The sequence below is a fragment of the Trachinotus anak genome, unplaced genomic scaffold (assembly GCF_046630095.1).
Source record: "Trachinotus anak isolate AG129_WGS33_773 ecotype Australia unplaced genomic scaffold, CSIRO_AGI_Tana_v1 ptg000016l, whole genome shotgun sequence".
In the NCBI taxonomy this organism is placed as follows: Eukaryota; Metazoa; Chordata; class Actinopteri; order Carangiformes; family Carangidae; genus Trachinotus; species Trachinotus anak.
In genome coordinates, this window is record NW_027273867.1 from 9,523,435 (window position 1) to 9,549,291 (window position 25,857).

The following is a 25,857-nucleotide window of genomic DNA, read 5'->3' on the forward strand; positions in this document are numbered from 1 at the left end:
ACTCAGTTGGATACATCACACAGCTTCAATGAAGAGTTGGAACAAGCTGAGACAGAATATATGTATTATATACACACACACACACGCACACGTGCGCACACACACACACACACGCACATACACACACACACACGCACAGACACACACACACACAAAGTCAGACTGTAGAATGATATGATTTTTCCAAACTTAAAGCAGCAGTTACGCATTTTTGGGGAATCATTTTTGTTCACTCTCTCACTGAGTGTTACTGTAGATTAGAAGATTGACGCCCTTCTCATGTCTGCCTGTTAAATACAACACTACAGCCAGCTGCCTGTTAGTTTACCTTAGCACAAATACTAGAAATGGAGAAACAGCTAACCTGGCACTGTCTGAAGGAAACAAAAGCAACATGTACCTTTACAATTAATTAATGAGAAATCTTATTTGTCTAATTGCAAGGGAACCAGCAGAGACCCCAGGAGATTAGCTAACAAAAGCTCACAAACATTTTTACAATTTGCTTTTTGTACAAATGAAACAAAACAAAATTCAGTAGCATAAGCTGATCGGTGGATATTGTTACCTTCAAACAGAGTCAGGTTAACAGTTTCTCCCTGTTTTTGCGCTAAGCTAAGCTATTTGGTTGCTGGCAACAGCTTCATCTTTACCACACAGACACAACAGTGGTATTCGTCAGTGTATTTCCTAAAATGTTTAACTGTTTAAAAGTGTGTTCCACCGTTTTAGTATTGCACTCTGAAATTGTCTGATTCAAGATGGGCACCTAAAAAAAGATCAACCATAAATTTTGTCTTTTTCATTCCATCCATTCTTCTTCCTCATCAAAACCAGGTGCCTCTGTTGCCCACAATGCAACAGTTGAGTTGTAGATTTGGGTATGCTATGCTAACAGTGGCTAACGAAGTGTTGGGCCTCTAGCATCAAGCAGAGATGAGGAGTGGGCTTAAGAGATTTGGTAAGATCGCTTCTTTCTAACTACACAGATTTTGTTTATTTTTTATTTCCTGTAGTCTTCAGTCCCAACCAACACTGGCTCAAGTGACATCACATGAGGCAGTTTATCGACCTTGTGCAGTTCCTTTCATAGCTACAAAAGACTTTAAACAACTTCAGAAGCACTCCCCAAGATCCGTAAACATACTTTCATGTGTAAAATAAGGGGTAAAATGAGAGGGACACAGGGTTAACAAAAGAGGAATATACTTTCACAGAAATGGTATCAATAGTTGACCCCAATTTACCCTGTGCTCACTCTAAAGTGTACAGTACTCTTTCTACATACACATGGCATTCCACCTTTGCAGAGTTTAATGCGCTGTCACTCAGTAAAGGCTTAGTTTTATGGAGGCAGTGCTATGGCTCAGTAACATCTGGCCTGCACACTGGAATTTTGTATTTCACAGTTGATTTATATAAAGCTAACATAGAGATAAAAATAGAAAGTCCTCAAGTTACTACAAGACACCAACAGAGAAAGAGCAGCAAAGGGATAGAAAACTGTGAAATGCGGACAGACTGCATTCATGGCAGTTACACGTGTGATAGAGTAAGAACAGAAAAGATGGTGACACTACTAGGACTAAAACATAGTACTATATGAGACTAAACCCCTTGATTAAAACAGTCACTCTGCAAAACTGATAGCAGAGACGGAGAGAGAGAGTGACAGGTGAGACAAAGAAAGTAACACAGAGGGAGACGGCTGACGCCTGAGTTATTGTAACTATGTCTAGCTGGAACCATCTACGGGATTGATTACTGTGTTCTGAAGCCTGCCAGAGCTCTAAGTTAACACCAGCACTGCACAAGAGAAACAACAGCCCTAATGAATAGATAATTGGATATAGGTCCCATTAATATGAATGATGAAACAAGCGGACGTGGAAGCAAAATAAATTGCCTTTACGTTATACTGGAAGAACTTTGTGTATCAGGCAGCACTGAAGCAATCATAAAAAACGCCATGGAAATTTGTGGAAGAACTGCTCCCATGTGTTGCATAAGGCTCTATTTGTCAAGCGTTCGACACTGCCCACGGACACTTTGAACGATTGCTACCAGCAAACTTAACTGAACTGAAGTCATATAAAACTCTAAAACTCAGAAGTGCTAAAGACTGCAGTAGTGTAGAAAACATGTTTTCAACAGCAGATTATCAAGGGAGAAAAACAACTTATATCAACATTTGGTAGAAGTCCTACAGGCCAGTGTTTGCTTGCCAGCAGGAGCATCTTAGACAACTCAAACTGCCTCAAGAACAAAGCTGTATGAGGCCAAGTGTGTGTCTGTTCCTGTATGTGTTATGTCTGTGCCTGATGGAAACCATGTGCTGTGATAATTCATGATGGAAGAGACAGTTGGTGAAAGATGCAATGACATTTCTCCCTCAGTTTGTTTCTGGACGGAAGTGCCTGTCATTGAATTTGTAATGACAAAAGCATGAGAAGCGTATTTCCAATTTTTTATTATTTGAGTTTGTGAAGATAGGCCTTACATAGTTTTTTTTATCTGGAAAAAGCAGTTATTTTCTGTGTGCATGTGTTGGTGGTCTGTGATTTACCTGGTTAAATGTGTTTTCCAATAGGTCATTCTCTGCAGCACGACGGCTCTTGGGAGCATCAGGAGGGCACTGCAAGCATGCAACAGACAGATAATTTAGGACAGGGTAAAAGACCACTTCAGTGATTTCAAACCTGAATCCTATAATTCTGCGCTGGGCAGGATGTAAAAATCTTACATACCAAACAAACCCCCCTGCATTTTGTGCCTCTTTCTGGTAACATAGAAGGCGTCATGTGGCAGACTGCGGAGTTGGAGCTCCTTTCCAAATTTCTTTTTTTTTTTTGCAAAAGTGGCATTTCAGGCTTTTATTCTTGAAATCCATAATGATGCAAACGCTTTTGTGTCACATAATATGACCACTTTTGACACTGCGAGATGGAGCAGAAATAAAAAATGAAATAGCATCTGACTGATGTGGTCAAGTACACACTTTCATCAACATGTTTGTTATTATTATTTCTAATCATTGTACAAGTTAAACGAAACCCACACCACCTGCCTCTGGCTACAAATCTGATCTGTGTGTTCAGACTATGTTGCTATGCACCATCCACACAATAATGTGATTTCCTGGAAAAGCCTCTCTCCATTTGTCCAGCAGCTGTGGTCATGCGTGACTGTCACTGGCAGAGAGTGAATTTATTTATCACCACTCCCACCAATTCATATTCCCCATTAGCCACTTAGATGAACCAAAATAGCAGGTGTGCTTAGAGGCACCCACACAGCCCATACCACATCGTGCTTGTCATTATACTCACTCAATTAAAATAGAGCCCTAAAAGTCAACTGTAATGCTAGAAGCGCTGATTTGAGTTAAATGCTAATTGCTAATACTACATAATCAACATTGGCATAATAGCTGTTTACTTACCAGTCTTGCCAAGAGCTTCAGCCATTGTTGTATTTGCAATACAAGAGATTATAATATGTCCCCTGAGGAAGCGCTACTTCTTCAGGGCAGACGGTACACAGCAGCGACTCGATATGTGAAAGTGATGAGACGGACTAACTGGGGCTGGGCTAGCTGGTTAGCATGCTGACTTCAGTACGGGAAAAGAAGTGATAGAAATTGAGGCAAAACAAAAGGGTTGCTTTCCACCACTGGAGACAGCTCTTGGTGAGTAAATGAATGTAATTTGATGCTGAACTCGCAAGATGTCTTCTAGACTGGTAAGTAAACAGTTGTTAATGTTAAAGTTGGTTGTGTATGTAATAGCTAAACTTACAAATAGCTCCTTTAAGCAGTGGTCAAGATATCTGAGAAATTTCAGTCTGGCCTCAATAGTCAATAGCTGACTGACAGACCAACACCACCATCCCGAGAGCCACTTTGAACATAGCTGAAATGGGACTCATCCAGAATTTTAAAAACATTTTTAGTTTGAACATATACAACTTTCAATAATGACATCTACAATAATGATATGCTGAACAGAGCTAAACAAGCTAGAAGACCATGAAACATGACTGACTATATTATCTCCAATCTCTAGCAATACAATGCATATTCCTGTACATGGTAGTTCAGAGTTCAGACCACAATGTCAAAGCAACGAACAGCGAGCTGTTTTCTCTCATTCTTTTGCATTTTAAGAAGGTGCAGCCTTCAAGGGTGTGTGAGCATGCAAGTCAGTGTGTATGCCTGCGCACGCATGCTCCTCCACTCCTCATTTCAAATGTAAACGCAGCTCGGAGGGAGCCCTGCAGCGCACATGCCTTGAGCAAAAGAGATGAGAAAATTTTTACAGCAATCCGTCCTTCCTCCAGATGACTCGACACTCTCAGACTTCAGAGGGAACTTCTCACCCTATTTGTATCCCTCACATAAAATAATTTGCTAATAAAACATATGCATGTGCACACACAAACGCGTAAGCGCAGACACCCTGGGGAAGTCTGACAAAAATTTGGCTGAGCACAAAAATACTTTCAGCTTAAAAATAAACCCAAGAACTGACTGCTTGCCCAAACAATCACTTGCTCTGCCTTTGCTTGTCAAACAGAAACTTACTGCTGTATTTATGTCCAGTGAATGTGTTTCCTATTTAATAAGGCTTTTGTCTGAAGCCTGCAAACAATAACTGCACAGACATGCAGATTAAGAAAATAGGTGGCAAGAGAAAAGGAGTGAATTATAAAGAAAAATAAATACAGGAGAAAACTGCATTTCTGCAGCTGCAAGAAACAGCAAGTGATACTTTCAATCAGGCTTTTAGTCACACTTCAGAAGTACAACAGTATTGGCAAGCTGCAGTTGATGTGACATAATTGCACACAATGGAATTACTCTACACCCTAGTCAATTTGTATACATAATATCCTATATTCAACAAAGCCTCTGAAGAATACTTTGTTAACAAACATAATAAGACAGGCTTTTTCATATTTGTGGAAACCTAAGTCAAGTAACTGATGGAGCCCAGTAAGGGCTCTCTGTGCATATCAAAATCTAAGGCAGGCAGCCAAGTTTTTTTTTTATTTCTGACCACCTCAAGAGAAATGGAGTAAAAAAAAAAAACACACAAAAGGAAGCAGATTAACACGTGTAAGCCTCCAGGGCAACCGCAGACTGTTTATGGTATGTAATTCTGACAATGCAAATGCATTGTAAAGCAATAAAAGCCCAATACCATCCCAACGGTGAAGCATGGTGGTGGATGTGTCATGCTTTGAGGGTTATGTTTCAGCACCAAGCACAGGGTGACTGGTCAGGGTTGAGGGAGCACTTGAGTGGCCAAGCCTGAGCCCTGACTTGAACCAAATGAACATCTCTGGAGTCTGAAAATGGCTGTCTACTGACGGCCCCCGTCCAACCTGACAGAGCTTCAGAGGATATGTTCTCAAGAATGGCAGACAATCCCCAAATTCAGACGTGCAAAGCTTGTCACGTCATATCCAAGAAGACTTGAGGCTGTAACCGCTGCTGAAGGTGCTTCAACTAAGTACTGAGTAAAGGGTCTGAATACTTATTTCAATGCGATATTCCCGTGTCTTTTTCCAAATAAATTTGCTAACATTTTCATAATTTTCACTTTGTCATTATGGGTTATTGAGTTTAGATTCATGAGGGAAAACATGATCTTTTTTTCATTTTAGTATAAGGTTGCAACATAGGAAAATGTGAAAAAAGTTCAAGGGGTCGGAACACTGTCCGTAGCCTATGGAATGATGCAGAATTGTAGTGCAGTTGTGAATAGTCTGTGCTCCACACAGTTTCATTGTTATTTTGAATCATTGTTAATCAGTTAGTGAAGGTTGTCAGTCTCACCCGAGCCCCAGGTATCTCACAGCAGGCCTCCTGGATAGCAAGGGATGGGTCACAATACACCATCACCTGTTGAATGTCCATCTGAAAAAGAGAGTAGGAGAGAGAAAGAAAGATTATGATATATTCCACATGCAGATCTCCATAAGTCCTCTGCTTTGTTCATAAATAATGCAAATAAAGTTTAAATGAGGCAGTAAACAAGCTTGAAAGCCTATTAATTTCTGATTTATATAAAGCATTAGCAAAGCACTCTGTTAGGAGCTTTGGTGCGTGGGTGAACATGTGTGTGTGCGTGCATGTATGAACACTTCCTCCCTGCACTCACAAAAGATGCTGTTTTGCTTTCTAACTAGGCCAGTTAATTGATCATCAAAACTAAGTGCCTGGAATACTGGCTTTATTCAGCATTTATAGACTACTACAGACTCATTCTCCTATTTAGTCCACTCACTTTTTTTAACCAGCACTGAATGAGATTGGCTCAAAGAAAACAGCTCAACTCAGGGGCAGAACTCATGGTCTAAAACACACACACACATTTACAAGAAATATGACCATACATATCCACACATAGAGAGAATGGATGATTTCAGTACAAAGGCCTCCGTGGAAGTTTGGTTCATCAGAAACATTTCACGCTGTCCTTCCTGCTGGAAACATGGCTCTACAGGTGTGTCTGGAAAAAGCCTTTAGCCATTAAAAGCCATTAAAATTCTGTATGCCAAGGGTATACTGAATTACATTATGCAGCAAAGCACCGCCGTGCCATTCTTTATGGTATAGGTCCCAATAAGGGGATTCAATTCATTCAAACCACTTCTGTAAAAGACAAGTAACAGTTTGTTCTTTATACAGAGAGAGCTTAAAGGTCACCACACTTTCAAAGAATAAATGTAATTGACATTTACAGTGCAAATCTTAACCTTGATCAAAGGTGCTTCACTTGTCAACATAGGGCAGTCATGCAGCATATTTAATCAAATTTCACACAGAGTACTCTGTATCTAATTTTGCCAGTTCACCTTAGCTTCATGATTTTTATAATACATGCAATAGTTCACCCTTAACCTAGTGTTTCCCTTCCTGCTGTAAAATTATTGCCCAAAATGCAATGTCATGAAGTCACAATTACATTTTGCAGAGGACTTTTAATTTGAAACAAAAGAGACATAGGGTGACATCCTGCCAAGGTGGGAGGAAGAGAAAGAATAGAAAACTAAACATAAAAGAGATAGGGGAAGATTATAGCTATCAATTTGTATGAATTACTGATATTCCCTCCAACTGCTGGGACACTATATGCGCACACTACCCTAGTATGACAAAACACTTAAAATTGGATTGTTGTGTTAGTCTCTCTACCAGTCTGCGTGCCTGTCATTCAGGGTGCACATGAGAGCATGAAGTGTGTGTGGTACGAGACAGGGCTCACTTAACCGATATAGGTGTAGTGCTGCTGGAGCACACCAGAATGAGGAAAATAAATGATATTTTTCAACCTTGCTATCATTATCTAGTAGAGATGAAAAAGCAGCAAAAGATCCTTTCATTCATCATTCACTCTTTTCACATTTTCTTTATTTGTAATGCATTTGTAAAGAAACACTACAAAGCCAGCCTATTAAACTTTGATGCTTGTGCTGCAGCCACAATGCCAGCTGGAAATGAAAGCTTGCTTGGCTACATTTTGATAGCCATAGCCTATTAGATGAGCTTGACCACTGCCTGAACTGCAGCTTTTTGTCAGAATGGATGTTTCCAATCCAGTAAATGACATCATTCAAAACACAAACTACTTATGTTCATTCATGCTACTTAATTCCATGCTGATAACAATCTACAATTTGATTGTGTGGTCAGTTATAGTTGACTAATGTATATAAACTTGCCACCATAACCTTTAAAATAAGCCAAAACGTCATTGTGCACATGCGTGTCATAGGTGTGCCCTGGTACTTAAACAACAGCACTACCTCCCCTGGGCAATCCTGCAGCTGCTGAGGAAAATCCTAAGGGAAAACACTGCTTAGTCCATGATTTTTAAGGATCTTAAGGATTGGTTTCCGCTTGATTATTTTTTTTGTTTTTTTTTAGGAAAAAGAAATCAATTTATTTTGTGAACAAGAGTAGTGTTTGCCTTTGTGATCAAAGTTTCTCCATTTAGATTCTTGCCTGTGGTGTCCCCCAAGGGTGACTCCTAGGTCATCTTTTATTTTCGATTTAAATGCTGACACAGGGCCTCATCACTGAACTGGATGGCAGCGAATTTTTGAGTGAGTAAATGAATCAAAATCATTAGTTTTCATTTCACTCCCTTTCTTCAACTGCTCAATATAGTGTATTATCCAATATTTATATTATCTTGTCACCGTCTAGGGATTAAGTTTTCATTTGACAACCAAGTGATTTTTTTTAAGCTCCTAATTTTTCTAGTGTTTTCTATTCTATGCTCTACTTCAAACCTTCCTAGTAGTAATTATTTTAGTTACCTATCTTTCAGGTAAATACTTTGTAACTGTGTTTGGAAATGTTGTATAAAGTTATTATTATTACTATCATCATCATTATTATTATTATTATTTTATTATTATACCTGCACAGGCCCAGCATCAGAAGCACGAATGCCCAGCAGAGTGTGTCCATCAGTGGGCAGATCTCCACGTGGATCCAGGGGCTTGGTCTCGATGGAGCTGCAGTCCACATGGAGGGAGGCTGCCCCTTGTTGAACGCTGAGAGCCACCTTGTGCCAGCGCAGGTCCATCAGGGCCTCCACCCCCTCCCCGGTGAAAACACAGCTCACCAGGTCGGCATCAGGCTCTACCCCTTTGGCTCTCAGGGACAGGGTGCCATCAGGGCCACTGAGGTCTACAGAGAGCTGTAGGGATGTGGGGGAGAAGAGCGGGAGGAAAATGATGTATGAATATGCACAAGTACTGATCTTGCAACAGTGTGGTCAATATTCTGATCACTTAGCTCAGGCCTGTGGATAACAAAATGTACTGTATCTCAAGTTGTCTGACTGGAAGTGGTTTCAGTGAGGAGTAATATGTACACATCTAACAAAGCTGTAGAACACAGAGGCAAAGATGAGGTAAAGGAGAAGACGTATTAATTACACACGCAAGCAGTACAACCAATCAATCACTCCTAATGAGGCAACTTGGCCTCCATCCATCATACACATTGAGTATTTAGATCTGGCCTCAGACTCTTAGTGATTATGGGGACTCTGAGGGACTCCAGTGCTTCATCATGGAATGCACATGAATAACAATGAAGGTGAATGAAAGAGATGATCGAGGGAGGAGCGGAGGAGAGACGGGAAGCATGAGAGAGAGGATCGCATGAAGAATAAGAGAGGACAAAAGGCTTGTGGAATGAAAAGGGGGAGAGAATTGAAAAGGTGTCATGAGAGAGAAGAAATCGAAGAAGAAAAAGGATGACTATGCAGAGAGATGAGAGGCAGCAAGAATGAATAGACAAAAAGCGTGATGAATAAAAGGTGAGAGAACAAGGAGGATAGAGTAAAGGGAAGGCGGGAACAAGACAGGGAAGAAAATATTAAAAAGATGCAGGAATGTATGAAGAAGGCAGTGAGAAAACAGGAACTGAGGTGCACCTGTGGGTATCCTTGCTGATCAGATATCTGGAAGAGGTAGATGGTGTCCCTCAGGGCAGCCTTCTTTAAAGCCAAGGTGAAGATCAAGGTGAACTCCTCAGGTAGGCCATGTGGGAACACCTGACTGAAACACAAAGGTTCATAAGGGTCAGGGACACAACACTCCTCCATATGTAGAAACTATGAAATGAAGAACATGAAAAGTTATTAGGGGAACTCCAACTATTTTTACATAAAGGTCAATTTATGAACCATGGGGAGTGCTATTCAGCCGCGCTTCTTTGGTTCTCAAAGACCTTTCTAAAGTGAGAGAAAATAACCCATGATTTTGTCATCCGGGCTTGGATACGACAAAAAGTCTGTGATGCACACTGGGTCCATGAAGTTTAAAGCAGCTATACTCAATACTTTTATATTATCAATAATTCCCATGACTACTTTTAAGTGAACGTGGTTACTCGCTGTGACAACAGACTCTGCAGTTCCCTTCAGCTCTATGGGGCATTTTAGTGTGTTTAAATCATTATCTTGGTTTTCAGACCCACTGCTTTCCTGTTAGCACTGCTCACCCTCATCAGTGTACACTACCTGCAACAGCATTTAGCTATAATTGATTTTTTCAGAGTTGGTGGAGACCAAAAACAGAGCTAAATTGAGAGTAAATATTGTAACTACATTCATCAGGTGGACCTTAACACAACTCCAAATGAATGCTCCAAATGAACGCTCCAAAGAATTCTAGGTAAAAATATATATATGTGTTTGTACATGTATACATAAGTGTATGTCAGGATCTATGTAAATGGCAAGAACGTATATGCACATGTGTGACACTGTCCACATGCATATTGTGTGTTATGACACTCAGCATCAATCAGATATTTCCATACAATGTGTTTGTGATTTGAAATTGAATGTATATGACATATACACCATGACATATTTGTGTAAACATCCATTCATAAAGATGGTCATCAGTCAGAGAGCTAACATCACATTTAATTTATCTTTTGACACATAAAGACAACTCTTGGGTTCACATTATCTTTCTTTGATGTCCATATTAGTACAGTGACAAAATAATCTAATGTGTCTTTTTGTTTTTCCACATTCCTCTGTGGGCATTTTTATATTCTACGCATGATTCTTTTCTATCCCTATTTTTTCCATTTTGCTTTTTCCCCCACATTTTGTGACGGCAGCTAACAGAGCAATGCAAAGCCTGCGGTGTGTAACCCCCTGGCATTAATTTTCATAGCAGATAGAGTCCAGCAAACCTCATCCCTCAGTTTTGGTCAAGGGCATCTAAGCACACAAATAAATACACACACAAATATTCACTGCATGGCAGTGTGTAGATGCATTGAGAGACGAAGGGTTCACAAACAAGTCCAGTGAAATGCATGCTGACTGAGATGGTGAACACTTTGAAATAATCTCTCTTGCTCTAATTCTTTCTCTCTCTCTCTCTCTCTCTCTGCAGACACAAACACACACACACACACAGAGTTGTTGATGCTGGCAGCTGGTTTCCCACTCCTAGAAGTGGGGTGACAGTGATTTATGACTGAGGGAAGATCCAAGGGAAAACAGCCAACTACAGGACGTCAAAACAAAGAGAGGATGAGTAGGAGAAAAAGTGAGAAAAAGAAAACTCTGAACCAGGAGACCTGGAGAGAAAGAAAAGGAAAGATATAGGGGGAGAGAGGACTTTAGCGAGGGACCAAGATATCCTGGGTATTATATGGGAATGCATAAGAGTTTGATACTAGTTAATCAATTTGAAAGTATGTAGGTAACAGCATGAAGATGGGGAGAGAAAGTGTGCAGAAGAAAGAGAGACAGACAGACAAACGGAAAAAGAAAGAGAAAAACCAACGTTAAAAATAGAGTTGTCTGTTGATTAGTGACATGAGCTGCAGGGCACAAAACCACTCCCAAACTATTGACTACTACATCACCTTGGTCTCTTACATTTGGGGTCCTGGAAAAGAACATATAAACCCTTCAGACGCACACACACACACAATCACACACACACACACGTACACACAAACATGCAACAGGCAGATAAATCACTCAGTATGGGCCAGACGGATTGAGATCTAGCCTCTCCCAACTCTGAGAGAAAGTTACTTCTGCTTCTCTTGTTTTAAAAAAAGAGAGAGGGGAGGAAGAAAGTCAGTGCAAGTCAGAGAGGCACAGGGGAAGAGGAGGAGAGGAAATCTAATGTTGAAAAAGCAGATCTCTGGTTTAAGATGGGAAAATCACCTGGAGAGGTGTATAGGCACCTTATACTGGGTTCTGACTGTGCTGGAATCAATTGCCTTCAGTGGAGAGACTCTCTATCCCTGAATGTATTATATACACCTAACAGAAAGGAATTTTAAGCAGCTAGAAGCTGACACACAAAGAAAGAATAATGTTTCAAGCCAGAGTGGCCAAATGTTGTAAGACGTTGCAACTTTTTCCCTATGGCTATCTCCAGTTTCTTGTTTTTTTAATCATGTTTACGATTTTAGGAAGAAAATGAACTTTGCAACCATTAACACGTACCTTGTCAACTGTTGTAAAAAATACACCTCAGTTATAGGAATTTATGTACTGCCCAGCTGTGGTCCATATCACCACTCTCTGCACTGGCCCAAGCCTTTTTCAGGACCCAAGCAGAATTTTATTCACTAGTAAAGTAAAATGACTCTTGGGCAAAATCCCTACAAAACTAGGTGGTTTGAATTATTGTCTTTGAGTTTTCTAGTTGTTCATTTTAAGCCCTACAATTTCAACAAACTTGATACAAATATTTGTTTTAGGGATCACACATTCAGATTTGAATGTACAAGTGTAGATAGTAAAGTGCCCAATATTCAAACAATACACAGAGTCTGTGGCCCATGTGTGAGAGTCCATCAGCTCATTCCTGTTTGCCATATTATTGCTAGTCAAGCTGACTTTTCAAGGCAGGCCAAAAAAATCTAGACCACCAGGAAATGTCCTGCTGCTCCCAATGGGCTGTCGGCCTTTGAATGGATCATAAAGTTGATAGTTGTCAGACGTTTCACTAAAGGCCAAAAAGCCCTTGAGGAAACATCAGGGGATTACCATTAGAACTTGTCCTCTGCAGACCGTGAATGTCTGTATAAAAGATTATGGCCAACAGACAAAGCGACTGACATTGCTATCCCTACAGCCATGCCAATAGCATGACTAAAAATCGTGTACCAGTACTTCCATTTGCACAAATTCAACAATGTGATCACAGCGGCTCCGAAGATACAGCAGTTCCCACGTTTGTCTTCGAAAAGAGCTAAACGAAGAGCATATGTGCGAAGAAATATAGGTTGATTAAAAAAAAAAAACACAATTCATCCAATCTGATGCAAAATCACAGCCAAAAACAGCCAGTCATTTATATGGCTAATGCTCTGAGTCTGGACAGGCTTGCTGCTCCACAAACTCAACATTAGTCAGACTAGCAATGATTCTCCAACTGTAGATGTAAGCTGAAAAATCTTTATAAAAAGTCTACCACCCTCTCCTCACTGACTCATATCCCCAATCTGCCCTCTGTATTTAGTCTTTAAAAATAAAATGGCTTTTTCGCTCTAGCTTTTTTTCATCCTACATCCTTGCTATTTTTATGAACCTTTCGGGGTCACAGAAACATTTTAAAGGCACCGAAGCCTTCACCTTCGTGCTCCTCATCTTTAGTTGCTTAGAGTTGACCTTTTAATCACAGTTCTACATTCTACAGTTGTGCTTATCAACTCATTTCAGAATAAGAGCAGCAACAACATGCTTAAATGTGTGAAAAAAAAAAAAGTAAATTGCGCCACTTTTGCTATGTGATAGTTGTTACATTTATTTAATGCATTTCACTTGTGTCAAAAATAGCTGTGATCTTGGCTACATGCCACGGCCTTACAGAATTGCTTCCTCTCTCTCCTACACACTGCAGATGCATAGCAGAAACAGGCCCAAAGCAATCAAATTATATCTTACTGAAATTATAATGCATGTGACCAGCTGTGACTTGTGATCATTTCGCTGAGGACGGCAGACAGCTGAGAGAGGCGAGTGACAAGTAGCTTCATCTGGCTGCCACTATGTTAGCTTGGATTAGCTGAATGGATTAGCCTCGGATACAAAGCAAAACGGCGCTTTCCAATTACTGTATACACGTCTCACACTTCACTCAACCTCACTGGTGATGAATTAAAAAGCTGCTTGAGTGACGGGGAGCCCGCGGTGGAGTGGAGCCATGTGTTATACAGTTTCAGAAATACAGTGTATATTCTGCGACTGAAAGGCTGCAACCGCACATGTATTAGACACACACACACACATACAAAGACACACACACACAGATTGGAAGATTTAAACTAGACAGGAACATGCATATGCTGACAATCACACATATGCATAAAACGCTGAGCACACACTCGCTTAAACTGTTATTGAGAGAAAAAAGCCATAGAACAAGCCTGAGGGTTTGTTCTGATGCATTCACTTATTGCCTGGATTTGAACCTTTAACCCACTTGTTCCCTCACCACTACATCCCTTAATCGCCCATCTGTTCTACGCCTCCACTCTTATTTTCTAAATGCCTGAAACCCTTCTGCACAATGCAATTTAAATAGGCAAAAGTTAAAAAAAAATAATTAAAAGCATAAAAAAAAAGGAAAGGAACATTATGACTAACCGATGCTGATAGACAGTTATCTCTGATTTTATCTACTTGTCTGAGGCAAGAAGGCAAAGGAGAAAAGGCAAAGGCAAAGGCAAAAAAAAGACCGAGCATCTTCTCTGATTTTGTTTAGTCTTTTTGAGAAACATGTATTGTAGACAGTGAGTTCTATGTATAGAGAGGAGCAGAATGAAAGGCAGCCAACAGGCAGGGCTGATGTACTAACATTGATTATTCTCTGTCTGAGTTAAAAAGAAGTCACCCAGGTAGCATCCTTTACTGATGAAGCTGACAGCAAAGCTCTCGATGGCATCAAAATTTCAATAAACGTTGCACCATGACAAAATCCCAAACCAGCATCAGAGAATGGTGCTCCCCTCCTCTCTCTGTATGGTTAGAGGCAAAACAAAAAACATCTTCAATTTTCCTCTTTGGTTCCAAAGATACTGATTTCCTGAGAAGTGACAACCCCCCCCCCCCCACACACACACATACTCTCTCACTTCATAAGAGCGACTACTCTCTAAGCCTGTGACAAACAATATATGTGACACTTTCAGAACAAAATGTCTCTACCAAAAAAGAGTGTTTTGTAGACAGATTTATCGGGCCTTCAAGCAAGTGGAGCTCACAGCGCAGGACAGAGTGATAAAATACTCCAGGCTGACCCAATTGGCAAGTTCTGAAAAACGGCTTTATCGGTGGGTAAAAAGAAGCTCAGCCGTCTGAAAAGCAGCTATAATTCACAAGTACTGAAGAAGAAAAACAAGAGAAAAAATAGAGGACTGAAAAACAGCCAGCACATAACCCTAATAAACACTTGTCATGCAATTCCAAACATAATCAACACCCAACTAGTGTAATAACAACATGAAAATCCAGGAAAGCATAATTACACCATGTCAACCTGCAAATCCATGTTGAGCAAGGAAACTGTGCCCTGTTTAATTTTATGGCTGCAGGTCTCTTCGCCCAGAAACAAGTTCAGAACGAGCTCAGGCTCAGAAATGCTGCTATTACATTCAAACCATTTAATTTTCATAACCATTTCATTTTTTTTTTTACTAGCAATTGCATCATGCCGACTAATTAAGCCATCACTCCTATAGATTGGGCTCAAGAAAATAAATCAGGCTTTCGAATTTGAAAACTAGTTAGAATAAGTGTATGTGGTCACAACCGGAAAACCAAAAGGCTGTTACAGTTCAGTTTTACAAGCCAGTGTCAGTGGGGAAGGGAAATGAAGTGGTATTTCTGGAAATGCAATCAGAGATTGACCCGTGGTGCATGGTTTGCCAAGTGTCTGCTTTCTACACAACAGCCAGTGGACAGCGCTGACACGTTGAGTGAGGGCTCAGAGGCAGATTAGCCGTAGGGTGTTAAGTCTCTCTGAATTTCTCTTTGTTCAGAAACGGCATGAAAAGACATAGGCCTACAGAAAGCTTGAAAGTCCAGAAGAAAATTCACTTTATTTCCCTTCCCTGTAATTCATCCTCTCCCACATGAAGCTGTACGCAATGTGTTTTCTGCGAGATGTGTTTGTCTGTAGTTGCTGGACGTAGAGGTAGTGTTGTACAATAAACTTACTCGGTTGGGCGTAGGAGTGCTGTCTTGCCCAGGCGGAGGATGACGGGTCCTCGAGGGTTGCGGATCTTCTTGACATCGGGACTCTTGAGCAGGGAGAATCGCCTCACCAGATTAAAACCTGACAAGAAAAGGCATTCATCAGCACCCACATAAATAAAACTCAGAGAAGGATGTATGCCTGCTTGAGTTTGTCTGTTCACCAGTGATATTGTGTCTGGCCGTCTGAGGAAACTTCCACTCATCCACTTGTAAAGATGGGCATTGTACATCTGCAGAGACAAATAGATGACACAGAGGGTTATATAATAAAAAAGTCAAAAAGCGCGCGTGTAAACAACAAAAACTCTGAATGTGCTTTAAGTCTTTGGAGAAGTTATATCCAATGTAACCTTTCACACTTACTGCTGGGTGAAATGGTCACGGTTTATATGCGAGAACAAGTAACTTCAAACATAGGTACATTTGAGAGTAACACAAATATTGATCTGAAGGAAGAGAAAGGGAGTTGTGGAGGTGTAAGAGAGTAAAAAAAAAAAGAAAAAAAAAAAAAAGAGTGTAAAACACACGGAGCGAGATGAAATGAGGACAAAGCTGTGCAGAGAGGAACAGCCTGGTCTGACAGGTTGTCTAGCACCAAGCTTGTCTGTCGCGGTAGCCTCTGTTTGATGGATATGTTCTCACCCTGTCAGGGGAGGTTACAGAGGAAAGTGTTGCCTGTCAGTGCGGCTTGCTTGACTACGAGGGGGGGTGGGTGAGATGTGTAGAAAAATGGGGGCCAGTACAGGTAGACATGGACCCTGTGAATCACTGTGATCCACAGTTAATTGATCTCTTTGGGGCCAAGGACCACTGCCCCAAGCAAGACGTTCCACAGGGCAAAGCGTTTTTTACTTTACTATGACTGCAGAGAATCTGGAAGCAGGTGGTGCCCTGTGTCAACCAAAAATAAAACCTAATAATTCTCTCTGAGCTATCTTGCTGTCAGTAATATTCTAAATCATTAATGTGAAGGTTAGATATTTTAATTTAACCCGATTCAAGGATGCATCATGCATGGGGATGATGGTGGGTTTTTTTTTTGTTTTTTTTAATCACCTAACACAAGGTGAGAGGACGAGGTTAAACTGCATGCTTATCTGCTCTAAGGTAAGGCGCAAACGTTAGCATGCCTAGCTAGCTACCTAAAGTGGACAACTAGCATTATTTCCAGAGCTAAAAGGCATATATTATGTGGTTACAATTAGGCTACTTTTGGAAATAATGTTATTTTTATGTATTTTTGTAGATGTTAGCAGCAGCCTGGTTCCCTTGACAAAAGTGCTAAAATGCTAACAAATTTCTGGGTTTTAGGACTCATTCCTGCGGCACTCTATACTATACATCCAAACTAGCATTACATACAGTTGTGTTTTGTTTTCCATACTTATTGGTCATTCCTCACCCTGAAGTTCTCTTTTCTTGTAAAACTGAAGCATTTGTAACTTAGTGGTAGTGGGTAGTGGTACACAGGTACACAAACTAACTAACAGACTTACCATTGGCATTATAGCATTAGCTTACAAGCTAGCTGCAGCTTGTAAAATCTGCTAGGGACAGTTAATGCCAACAAAATCCATGATCGTTGGCTAGAAATCAGAAGCATACTTTTGTTTATCTCTGTGCATAATTAAAACCAAATGTTACAAAACATTTATTGCTATTTCTGAGTGGTAAATTGGACATTGTTACCATTATAATAACTAAGATGCTTAACTAATTGTCAATTGTTTATGCAAGATGCGGGGTTCATTTGAAGGTCAAGTTTGTTGCTATTAAACAGGATAGAGCCCGAAGAAAAAGCTTTATTATATATTGGAAATAATAATTCATTTCAAGCAACAGTAATGTTTTTGTGTGCCCTGGTTTTATGGATTCCGTGTAATAAAGTTGTTGAGAATTTCTTTTTGATGAAACAGGAGCATGGAGAGTTGCCTTGAAGCATGCAATGGCAGTGTCTGTGTTTCCAACTGCAATTTATCCAGGCTGGAAGTCACATCAAAACGAGGTGAACGCGCCTAATATAATTACCAAAATAATAACATCCAACTGACTTTAATTAAGAGTTAGGAATTTAATTTCACGGAGGCAGGCTCAAGAAAGAATTAAATCACATTTAGCGCTTCATCACCTATTATCAAGTTCATCACTTGACACCCTGCAGCTTCTGCTCGTCTTAGTTTGAAAACACAAAGTCTGTTTCAAAGCGCAGCACCCTTCAGCCTGCCTCCCTGCACGGTGTGTCCTTCTCTTATTGCTGTCGAAAGTACAAATTAAGGTGTGGAAAAAGAGATGTCAAACAGTGGTGTTGCAGGAAGCTGAGAGAAACTTAAGATAAAAGGTCAACGAAATTGCATGAATATAATGTGACACTTGAACAAAGAAACAGATACAGTAGAGAGCATAAGCATAAGCCCCCTGATACTTACTGTATCTTTCATCCTTTCTCTCTCTCTCCCTCTCTCTTTCACACACACATACACACAATCACACACACTGTACTTATAACTTTACTGGTCCATCCTGAAACCTTAACTGCTAACTCAGCACAAAGTACACTCTATGCAGCCTCACAGACATGTCCTGCCTTTTAAATCAGACACACACACACACACACACACACAGACACACACTAAGACCTTATCTTCATATTGCCCTCTCCAGGTTTTTTTTCTTGAAGTTAAGAGATCTAAGTTCTACCTTTCGTCACTGTTTAAGCTTTATTTTTTTCTTTCTGTTATTTTTGTTTTGTTTTGTTTTTCATCACCGCCCCATTTCCATCAGACAGAATCAAGATGAAGGCTTTGTTCGGGAATAGAGAGATCCTGGCTAGAGGCAAGTGGGCAGCACAGTGAAAAGTTAAACAGCACAAGAGAGGCGAGGGTGGAGAGAGAGGAAGAAAAAACACAGAAGAGAGGGAGAGCATGAAGAAAGGGAAGAGGCGGTGAGTGATGTCACTTGAAGAAAAGCAAGTTGCCCTAAACACCCAGACAGTCTTCAGGCTATATTTTTCTTATCTGAGGTGATATTAAGAGTAGCAGACTGTATTTTATCCCAAGATAAAGAGATTAAGTTATAAGGAGCATCTTTTACCCAAAATATGCTGTTGTCTCTTTACTTGCCATTTTAGGATATCTCAGGCGCTCATACTCTACATTGTATAGCTTGGCTCATCTGAGCTGTACTTTGGCACACTTGGCTCAACATCCTTCAGCAACTTAAGCCAGGCTAAGACCACAGGAGTTATAAAATCCTAAATGATCTGAAATCAGGTTGTATCACGCAAATAAGAAGAAACTTAAAAGATCTTCTTCTCTTTAATCTCAAACATGCAGACACTACAAGATTCGACAAAATCCTAAATGATCTGAAATCAGGTTGTATCACGCAAATAAGAAGAAACTTAAAAGATCTTCTTCTCTTTAATCTCAAACATGCAAACACTACAAGATTTGACAAAGACATGATAAACACAGTTTGTCTATTCTTATGCAAGAACTGGAGGTTAACTGATTTTAATTGTCAGTTGTAATGTCTGCCAACAGTAGTATGCCAGTTTACTTTAGCCTTGGGGGCTAGAATGTTTATTGTTTCCTGCCAACACCAACAGCTCAGTACTGAAGTAATCATAATTGTAATCATCCAGATTTTAACTCCTAACTATCAACCATGTTTGATCAGTGCGGTCCTGATGAGTCTGGAAGTTTAAGACTGGATCTGTAAATACATTACCAGATAATCTGGGCCAAACATCAGTACCAACCAAATCCCAGAACTGATTTCTCCTCTGATTGTCTGGAAAACACAAACATGTTGGCTTGCTAACTAGAGGCTTTAGCAGGCTACCATGTGAGCAAATATGGCTAATGCTAATGATTACTCCACCCTGCTAGGCTATATAATGGAAAGACAGACAAATTGGACAAAGAACTGATTATAGCAGTCAATGTACAACAATATACCATCTGGACCTATTTTTTTGGCCTTTTGGCAGCAGCGCAGAGTTGGGTGATAATTCTCCATTGACTTGTGACTGACTCATTGTCTTTTTTAATTTAAATTTTTTTTTTGAAAAATTAGATTTAAAGTATTTACAAAATGAAATAAAAAGCAGAGCTTAACTTTCCATTATTTGTCTTTATGTTTAACTCCAACAGTTAACCAGCAATCTCTATAAAACACACCTTAATAACTGACCAGCTTTAACACATCCTTTTCTTTTTCTTTCCCTCTTCTATCCCACTTTCCCCAACATCGTCTCTCACTGTGTGTGTGTGTATCCCACTGACCAACTGGAGTCGCAATGATTGGCTGACAAGGGTCACGTGACCAGTACTAAAGCTGCACTGGTGAAACTGAAAACAAAATTTAATGATGCTCAATAATTTATAGGTTATATGTCTGCCTCCAGATTGAACGGCGTCTGGGTCCGTATCCAAACTGTGGTCTTAACATTGATCTTAGCCAGACATGCTACTGCATATCACATAACATTTTCCAGCAAGTTTAGACTCTCTCCAATCATGTAACACGCTGATTGACATCTTAAGAATTTGTTGTAAACTGTATATGTGTAAGCATATGTGTATATTGTGCTGATAAACAGGATACATTTATTTTAAAAATTATTACTTCTTTTAAAAGCTGTGAATCAAGTGAAATGCTGTGTTTACTTGTTAATATGTCAGACTTTTGCTCACGTACACAGGTGAACCATGCTATTTCCACATTGCTCGGAGGATGGATGATATTTTATTGGACTGTTGCGTACTCAGGCACTTTGGCAGAGGACACATGGCAGAAGTTGAACCCCATTTCTTCTCAAGCTGTGATCAAAGAAATGCATTTGCTTGTTGACAAGCTAATTAGCACAAAGTATGAGTGTCACTCCAGGATCCCGCTAGTAGCTGCATGTAGCCTTAAAGAGATTGGATGGTCTTGGCTGAGTTCACTTCCTCTTTGATGAGTTGTGTTTGAGTCTTGCCAAATCAGGTAATGATACTACACTGGCAGTCATGCAGTACACTGCTGTGTGTGTTCCCTCAAGTCTCCACCTTGCCAAAGATAAAAGTCCAGGAAATTATGGGTCGTTAGAGAAGTAAAACACTACTTTTTGATGTATACAGACTCACACTTAAATTGGATGGTACAAGTAAAAGGTGTCAGACAAGGACAAACCTGGATGATTTGATGAAATGTATCAGTGTAAAGTATGAAAACTCAAATATGTCTAATATAACTTAGCCTAACTATATTTAGGCCAATGACTACACATAGATACACTGCTAAGGCATTCATTATGACAAATAACAATGTATACGTGCACTATCAACTCAACTCTTGCTGACCCACTGCAATATCCCAGCTACAATAAGTAATGTGTGACATTTCTTGTATTGCAAGTGATATTTAACAAACTTCAGAAAGTTTAGGAATCAATAGCCTTATCTGTGAGTGTCCTCTTGTGGCTGGAGTTTACTGAAACCAACTGCCTCCGAGTATTAATTCTGTTTTCGTGGCAGCAAACCCTTGGCAGAGTGCTTCCATTTGGGAGAAGAGGTCAGAAGTGTGCTTACAGAGTCAGACTTGGTGGTGTGAGGTTTGTAATAAGAGCAGGTATGGTATGGTTATTCAGCGTGCTTTACTTCCAAGATAATTGGACTAGGCTGCTGATCAGCAGAAAATCAGACTCAGAAGAAGAGTCTTTTAGGTCCCAGGGCTGTTAAACAAATGCAACATGAGGGCAGGAGAGGGGCATGCTGAGTTGATGATTCAATGTGATGATTCAGTATGGCCTATCTGAGGTTTAAACTGGGGGGAAAATGACAAACTGAGAGGGTGATTAAAGGACAGGGGGATTGAAACAGAGTGACAGAGTGTGTGCCCTCTCGGCCAACTCAGACAGACAAGAGAGAACATTCCTGGTTGTTTTCCAGAGATAAAACTGCAGCACAGAGGAGTGGAAAGACTTAAAATGCTGCACTTAAGAGGGATGAGCTCACTCATTTCCCCCTTGTAGGCCTCTGGCTCACGTTCAGTTCACTTTCACAAGCACCCACAGACACAGACCTGGTTAATGACATGCACATTTACAAGCTTTTCACAACAATAAACTTAGACAGGACATGCAGAGGTCTGTACTCATCTCATGAGATTGTGCTGTTTGACATATTATCTGACATCCTGTATGTTTGAGGAAAGGGAAAAAGACATTTAAAGACATTTTTAAGTAGTGTACTGAATATTTGTGCACTGTGCAGTATTGAGCACTACTTTTTAAACTAGTTAAAAAGTTATTGCACCTTCATTATGCATTTTGCAAAAAGGTCTGATGATGCACATTTTTTTCTGTGGAGAGCAGAGACATTATAAGACAGGTCCATTCATGAAGCAGCACATCTGAAGCAATTACAAGTTTAGCTGTTTTGCTAAAGTGCTGAAGTTCATTTCTCGCCAGTGACGTACAGGCACCAGCTTTTATAATTGCCAAAGTAGTCAAGTCACACTCTGAAGGTTACCCATCAGCCCTAATCATTGCCCATCAGCAGTAGGATATGTCTCACATTCTCTACACTGCAAATATTAACATGGCACACTATGAACAATTTTTAACAATTTTTATATGAACAATAGATCATCTGTCAACTCTTCATGTCATGTGATATGGGTTGCTACAGGTATCTTCTGTAGCTTTACTATCTTTTACATGTTAGCATCTTTCAACTTGTTTTGGTTTCCGACCTGAAGCTTTACTGTTTTGGTTCAGTTTCATTGCTCATATTCATATTCCTTGCTTTTAGCTGCAGCAAGCAACTGAATCCACTGCACTATCTTCCCTACACCAAACAGTAGACAGTTAAAGTTAGCAACAAGCTGTTGAACATAATGAACATTTAGCAGCTAACAAACCAGATATTTTTCACAGGAGTTGGTGGAGACCAAAACAGAGCTAAAATGAGAGTGAAGATTGGATTCACACTTGTCGGGTGGCCGTGAAAATGACTCTGAATGAATGCTTATGTTGCTCCATGCCTGTTAGATTAGTGAATAGGCAGATGCTTGCTAACATGCTAACCTCCCATCTGGCTGACAAATGAATCAAATTGTGCTTTAAGGTTCTTTGAAAACTGTACACATATTGTTTGATGTCTTGTATCGACATCGTTGAATAAGAGAAAGTAAAGAAGTATCGTTCTGATATCACTTTTTATTCCACCTACTTATAAAGTCGAGAGTATATGAAGGAAATAGTATATTATTTGTGTAAGTTCAGCCCTACACTATGTAATCAGTATCATTGTCAGCATAAAAGCAAATTTAAAAAAAGAACGTCACTTTAATTCTCCTAACCAGGCAGTGTAATGTAGATCTGTTCCTGCAGCTGGCTGCTTGTCTTCTCCATGCTCATTTTCTCTGTAAATGAGCTTATTACTACAACAATTCATTAGCATCAGAAAACACAGAACTTAGCTCAGAACAGACAAAGGGAAAATAGGTAAAAAAAAAAAAAAACATAAATCCGTTACTTCAGACTGTTTAAGGTCTATGGTGCACGAAAAACCCCATATCAGCAACACTTTACCAAAGGCATGGCACTTCAGCCATTTAATTTAACTGTGGAGACTAGTCTCTTTGGCGGGTACACTGCAGAACTGCAGTGCAATCATCCAGCTCAACTCTTTGACACCAGTTTTACTTAAACCTGCTTTCCTGCTGTAATGTCAGCAAATTACCAGTAAGTAGAGATTTGGATGAGTCGGAGGAATAGTGATAGTGTGTGTATGTGAATGTGTGCGTGTTTCTGTGTGTGTGCGGTGCTCGCTGTGACAACGTGTGAAAGCTGCACTTGAAAAAGCACTTTCTTCCAACCACTGGGGGAGAGGACTCAGGGGAGCTGCAAGCTGACTCAGTCTCATCCGAAAAGCTCTGACTAGGGTCTCCCAAGAGGGAACCCCCCCCCCCCCCCCCCCCCCCCCCCCCCACCCCTCCTTGACAAAACTCCCTTCAGAGCTCCACGAACTATGGAGGATTGCTCGGCCCCCCCAAGTGATATCACAGAGCCGGCCCCTGAGAACACACTGACAATGTGATGAAGGAATATGACAGTTTGGAACAAAATAAATAAATAAAAAAGGCAATAAAAGACAAAAAAGAGATTTCTTTTCACCTCTCTGCCTCTTGATTTTTTTAGTTGTCTGTTTCTGTCTCGGCTCTCTCACACACACGCATACAAATAGAAGCATGCACACATTCGCTCCAACACGCCAACAGACAAGCTAGCATTTCATCTCATATGTGCGCACACAGACTCGTGTTTCTCCTACACAAATGCACAGAAGCTCGTATGATTGATGGCTCATGAAGAAGAACACAACCGCACATGGTAAACACACACGCCTCTTTGCCACAGCCTAACCACACAGCCACCAATGGATACCACCATCAATGCACATAAGCTATAATTACGCTCCTTTTTCATTGTAACCTTGGGCTCTCTATCACACATGCAGGGCACACGGGCACGCACACACACACACACACACACAGATAGACACAGCTCCACCAAACACAGATGGGTTTCGATGAGTACAGAGTTGGCCAGGCATACAACTTCAGCTTGAAAGTCTGAATAAAAGTCTCAATTTAACTGTTTGTAACTTGCAACAGTATTACTTGAGCACCAGAAGGCAGTTTTTGGGGACTTTACTGTCTTTTTAGCATTTAAATGAAGATATAAGGACTGTTCTGAGAGGCGGTTATTTGAGAGCATTTTTTGCAGCGTTTGGCATTTAGCAGGATTTATGTTCAAAGCCTTTGTCCTATGAAGCAGTAATATTTGATAAATAACAGAGTTTATCAGAGCTCCACAGAGGCTAGTGATGTAATGCAATTATTTCATTTATTACAATCATTTTGGAGGAAATACTTTTCATCTTATTTTATATCACTAAGTTGCTGATTTCTCAGCATGTTTGCAGTCCTCATGCTAAGCTAGGCTAAGGCTGTAGCTTCAAAAACAATGGACAGATAGGAAAGTGGTATCAATCTTCCCATCTTATGCTCTTTCCCAAAATGTCAAACTATTCCTTTTGTTTAAGAAAGACATTGTGTTCATTCTGAATTCCACATAATCACCATGCAAAAACCACCACTGGTGTCAAAAACGCAGCAGGGAAAGGGGTAACTCACCTTCCTGTCCCGGCAGCGTGTCACATGATCCAAAGCCGAGGGCCAGCAGAGTCAGAGAGGAGCAGAGGAGCCACATGGTTTCACTCCTCCGTAAAGACGCCTCACCTCGCCCCAGCCACCAGCTGATGGATGCACAAACAGACAAAGAGAAAGTCAAAAAAGTCAAATCCTTCCTGCGTTCTGTCAGCACGCCACCCAGTCCTCTAACTCTGCCGACAGCTGCACATTATGTTTGAGTCCTGAATAGACATTGATGTATATTTATGAGTCAGTCACAGTTGATGTGTTAATTATGTGGTGTGACGCGGACTTTGTTAGTGGCACATGAATTAACCAGAATGTCCCTCATTAAGGAGTGTAACTCTATAAACTCTGATCATAGTCATTATCCTGTCCATCTGGTTGGCCTTTGACTGGGCAGCTGCGACACAAACACACACACACACACACATATACATGTAAATATGTGGAGTGGAGTGCACTTAAATGCACACACACACACACACAACCATATCTAAAAGCCATTGCCTTTAAGTCAAAAAGAAACTACACATTTTGTTGCACACAAATACCTACTGCACATGTAAGAAAACAAAGCAACATGCACACATGAAAGTGAAGTGATTGAAATGCAGGCTGGCTGGTCCAGAGTCAAACTGACAGTGGGGCCAAAACACACAAACACATCTGGAGACTATTCCACTGGAGCCATGGTTGTGTTGCACCAGATGCTTCCACGTGGCTCAACAACAAGCACACACACTCTCACACACACACACACACACACACATACACACACACACACACACACACACACACACACAGTCATGCACAAATTAAAATGCACGCCACGTCAAAATAATCATTAAATTCAGTCTCCACAGTCCCTTTGCCTTAT

The 25,857-nt window shown here is 40.4% G+C and overlaps 1 protein-coding gene across 6 annotated transcripts in view; it reads right to left on the reverse strand.

Moving 5' to 3' along the window:
- Nucleotides 1-25,857, reverse strand: part of col16a1 (collagen, type XVI, alpha 1) — a 67,353-nt gene that overhangs the window by 36,173 nt on the left and 5,323 nt on the right. For all 6 annotated transcript variants that reach the window (XM_071500842.1, XM_071500840.1, XM_071500843.1 and 3 more), the window contains exons 2-8: nt 24,960-25,081; nt 15,935-16,003; nt 15,735-15,852; nt 9,459-9,582; nt 8,433-8,714; nt 5,840-5,920; nt 2,567-2,635 (exon numbers count right to left, since the gene is read on the reverse strand). In XM_071500842.1, the coding sequence (XP_071356943.1) occupies nt 2,567-2,635; nt 5,840-5,920; nt 8,433-8,714; nt 9,459-9,582; nt 15,735-15,852; nt 15,935-16,003; nt 24,960-25,035 (819 nt within the window). In that variant the 5' untranslated portion in view covers nt 25,036-25,081. The remainder of the gene's footprint in view (nt 1-2,566; nt 2,636-5,839; nt 5,921-8,432; nt 8,715-9,458; nt 9,583-15,734; nt 15,853-15,934; nt 16,004-24,959; nt 25,082-25,857) is intronic.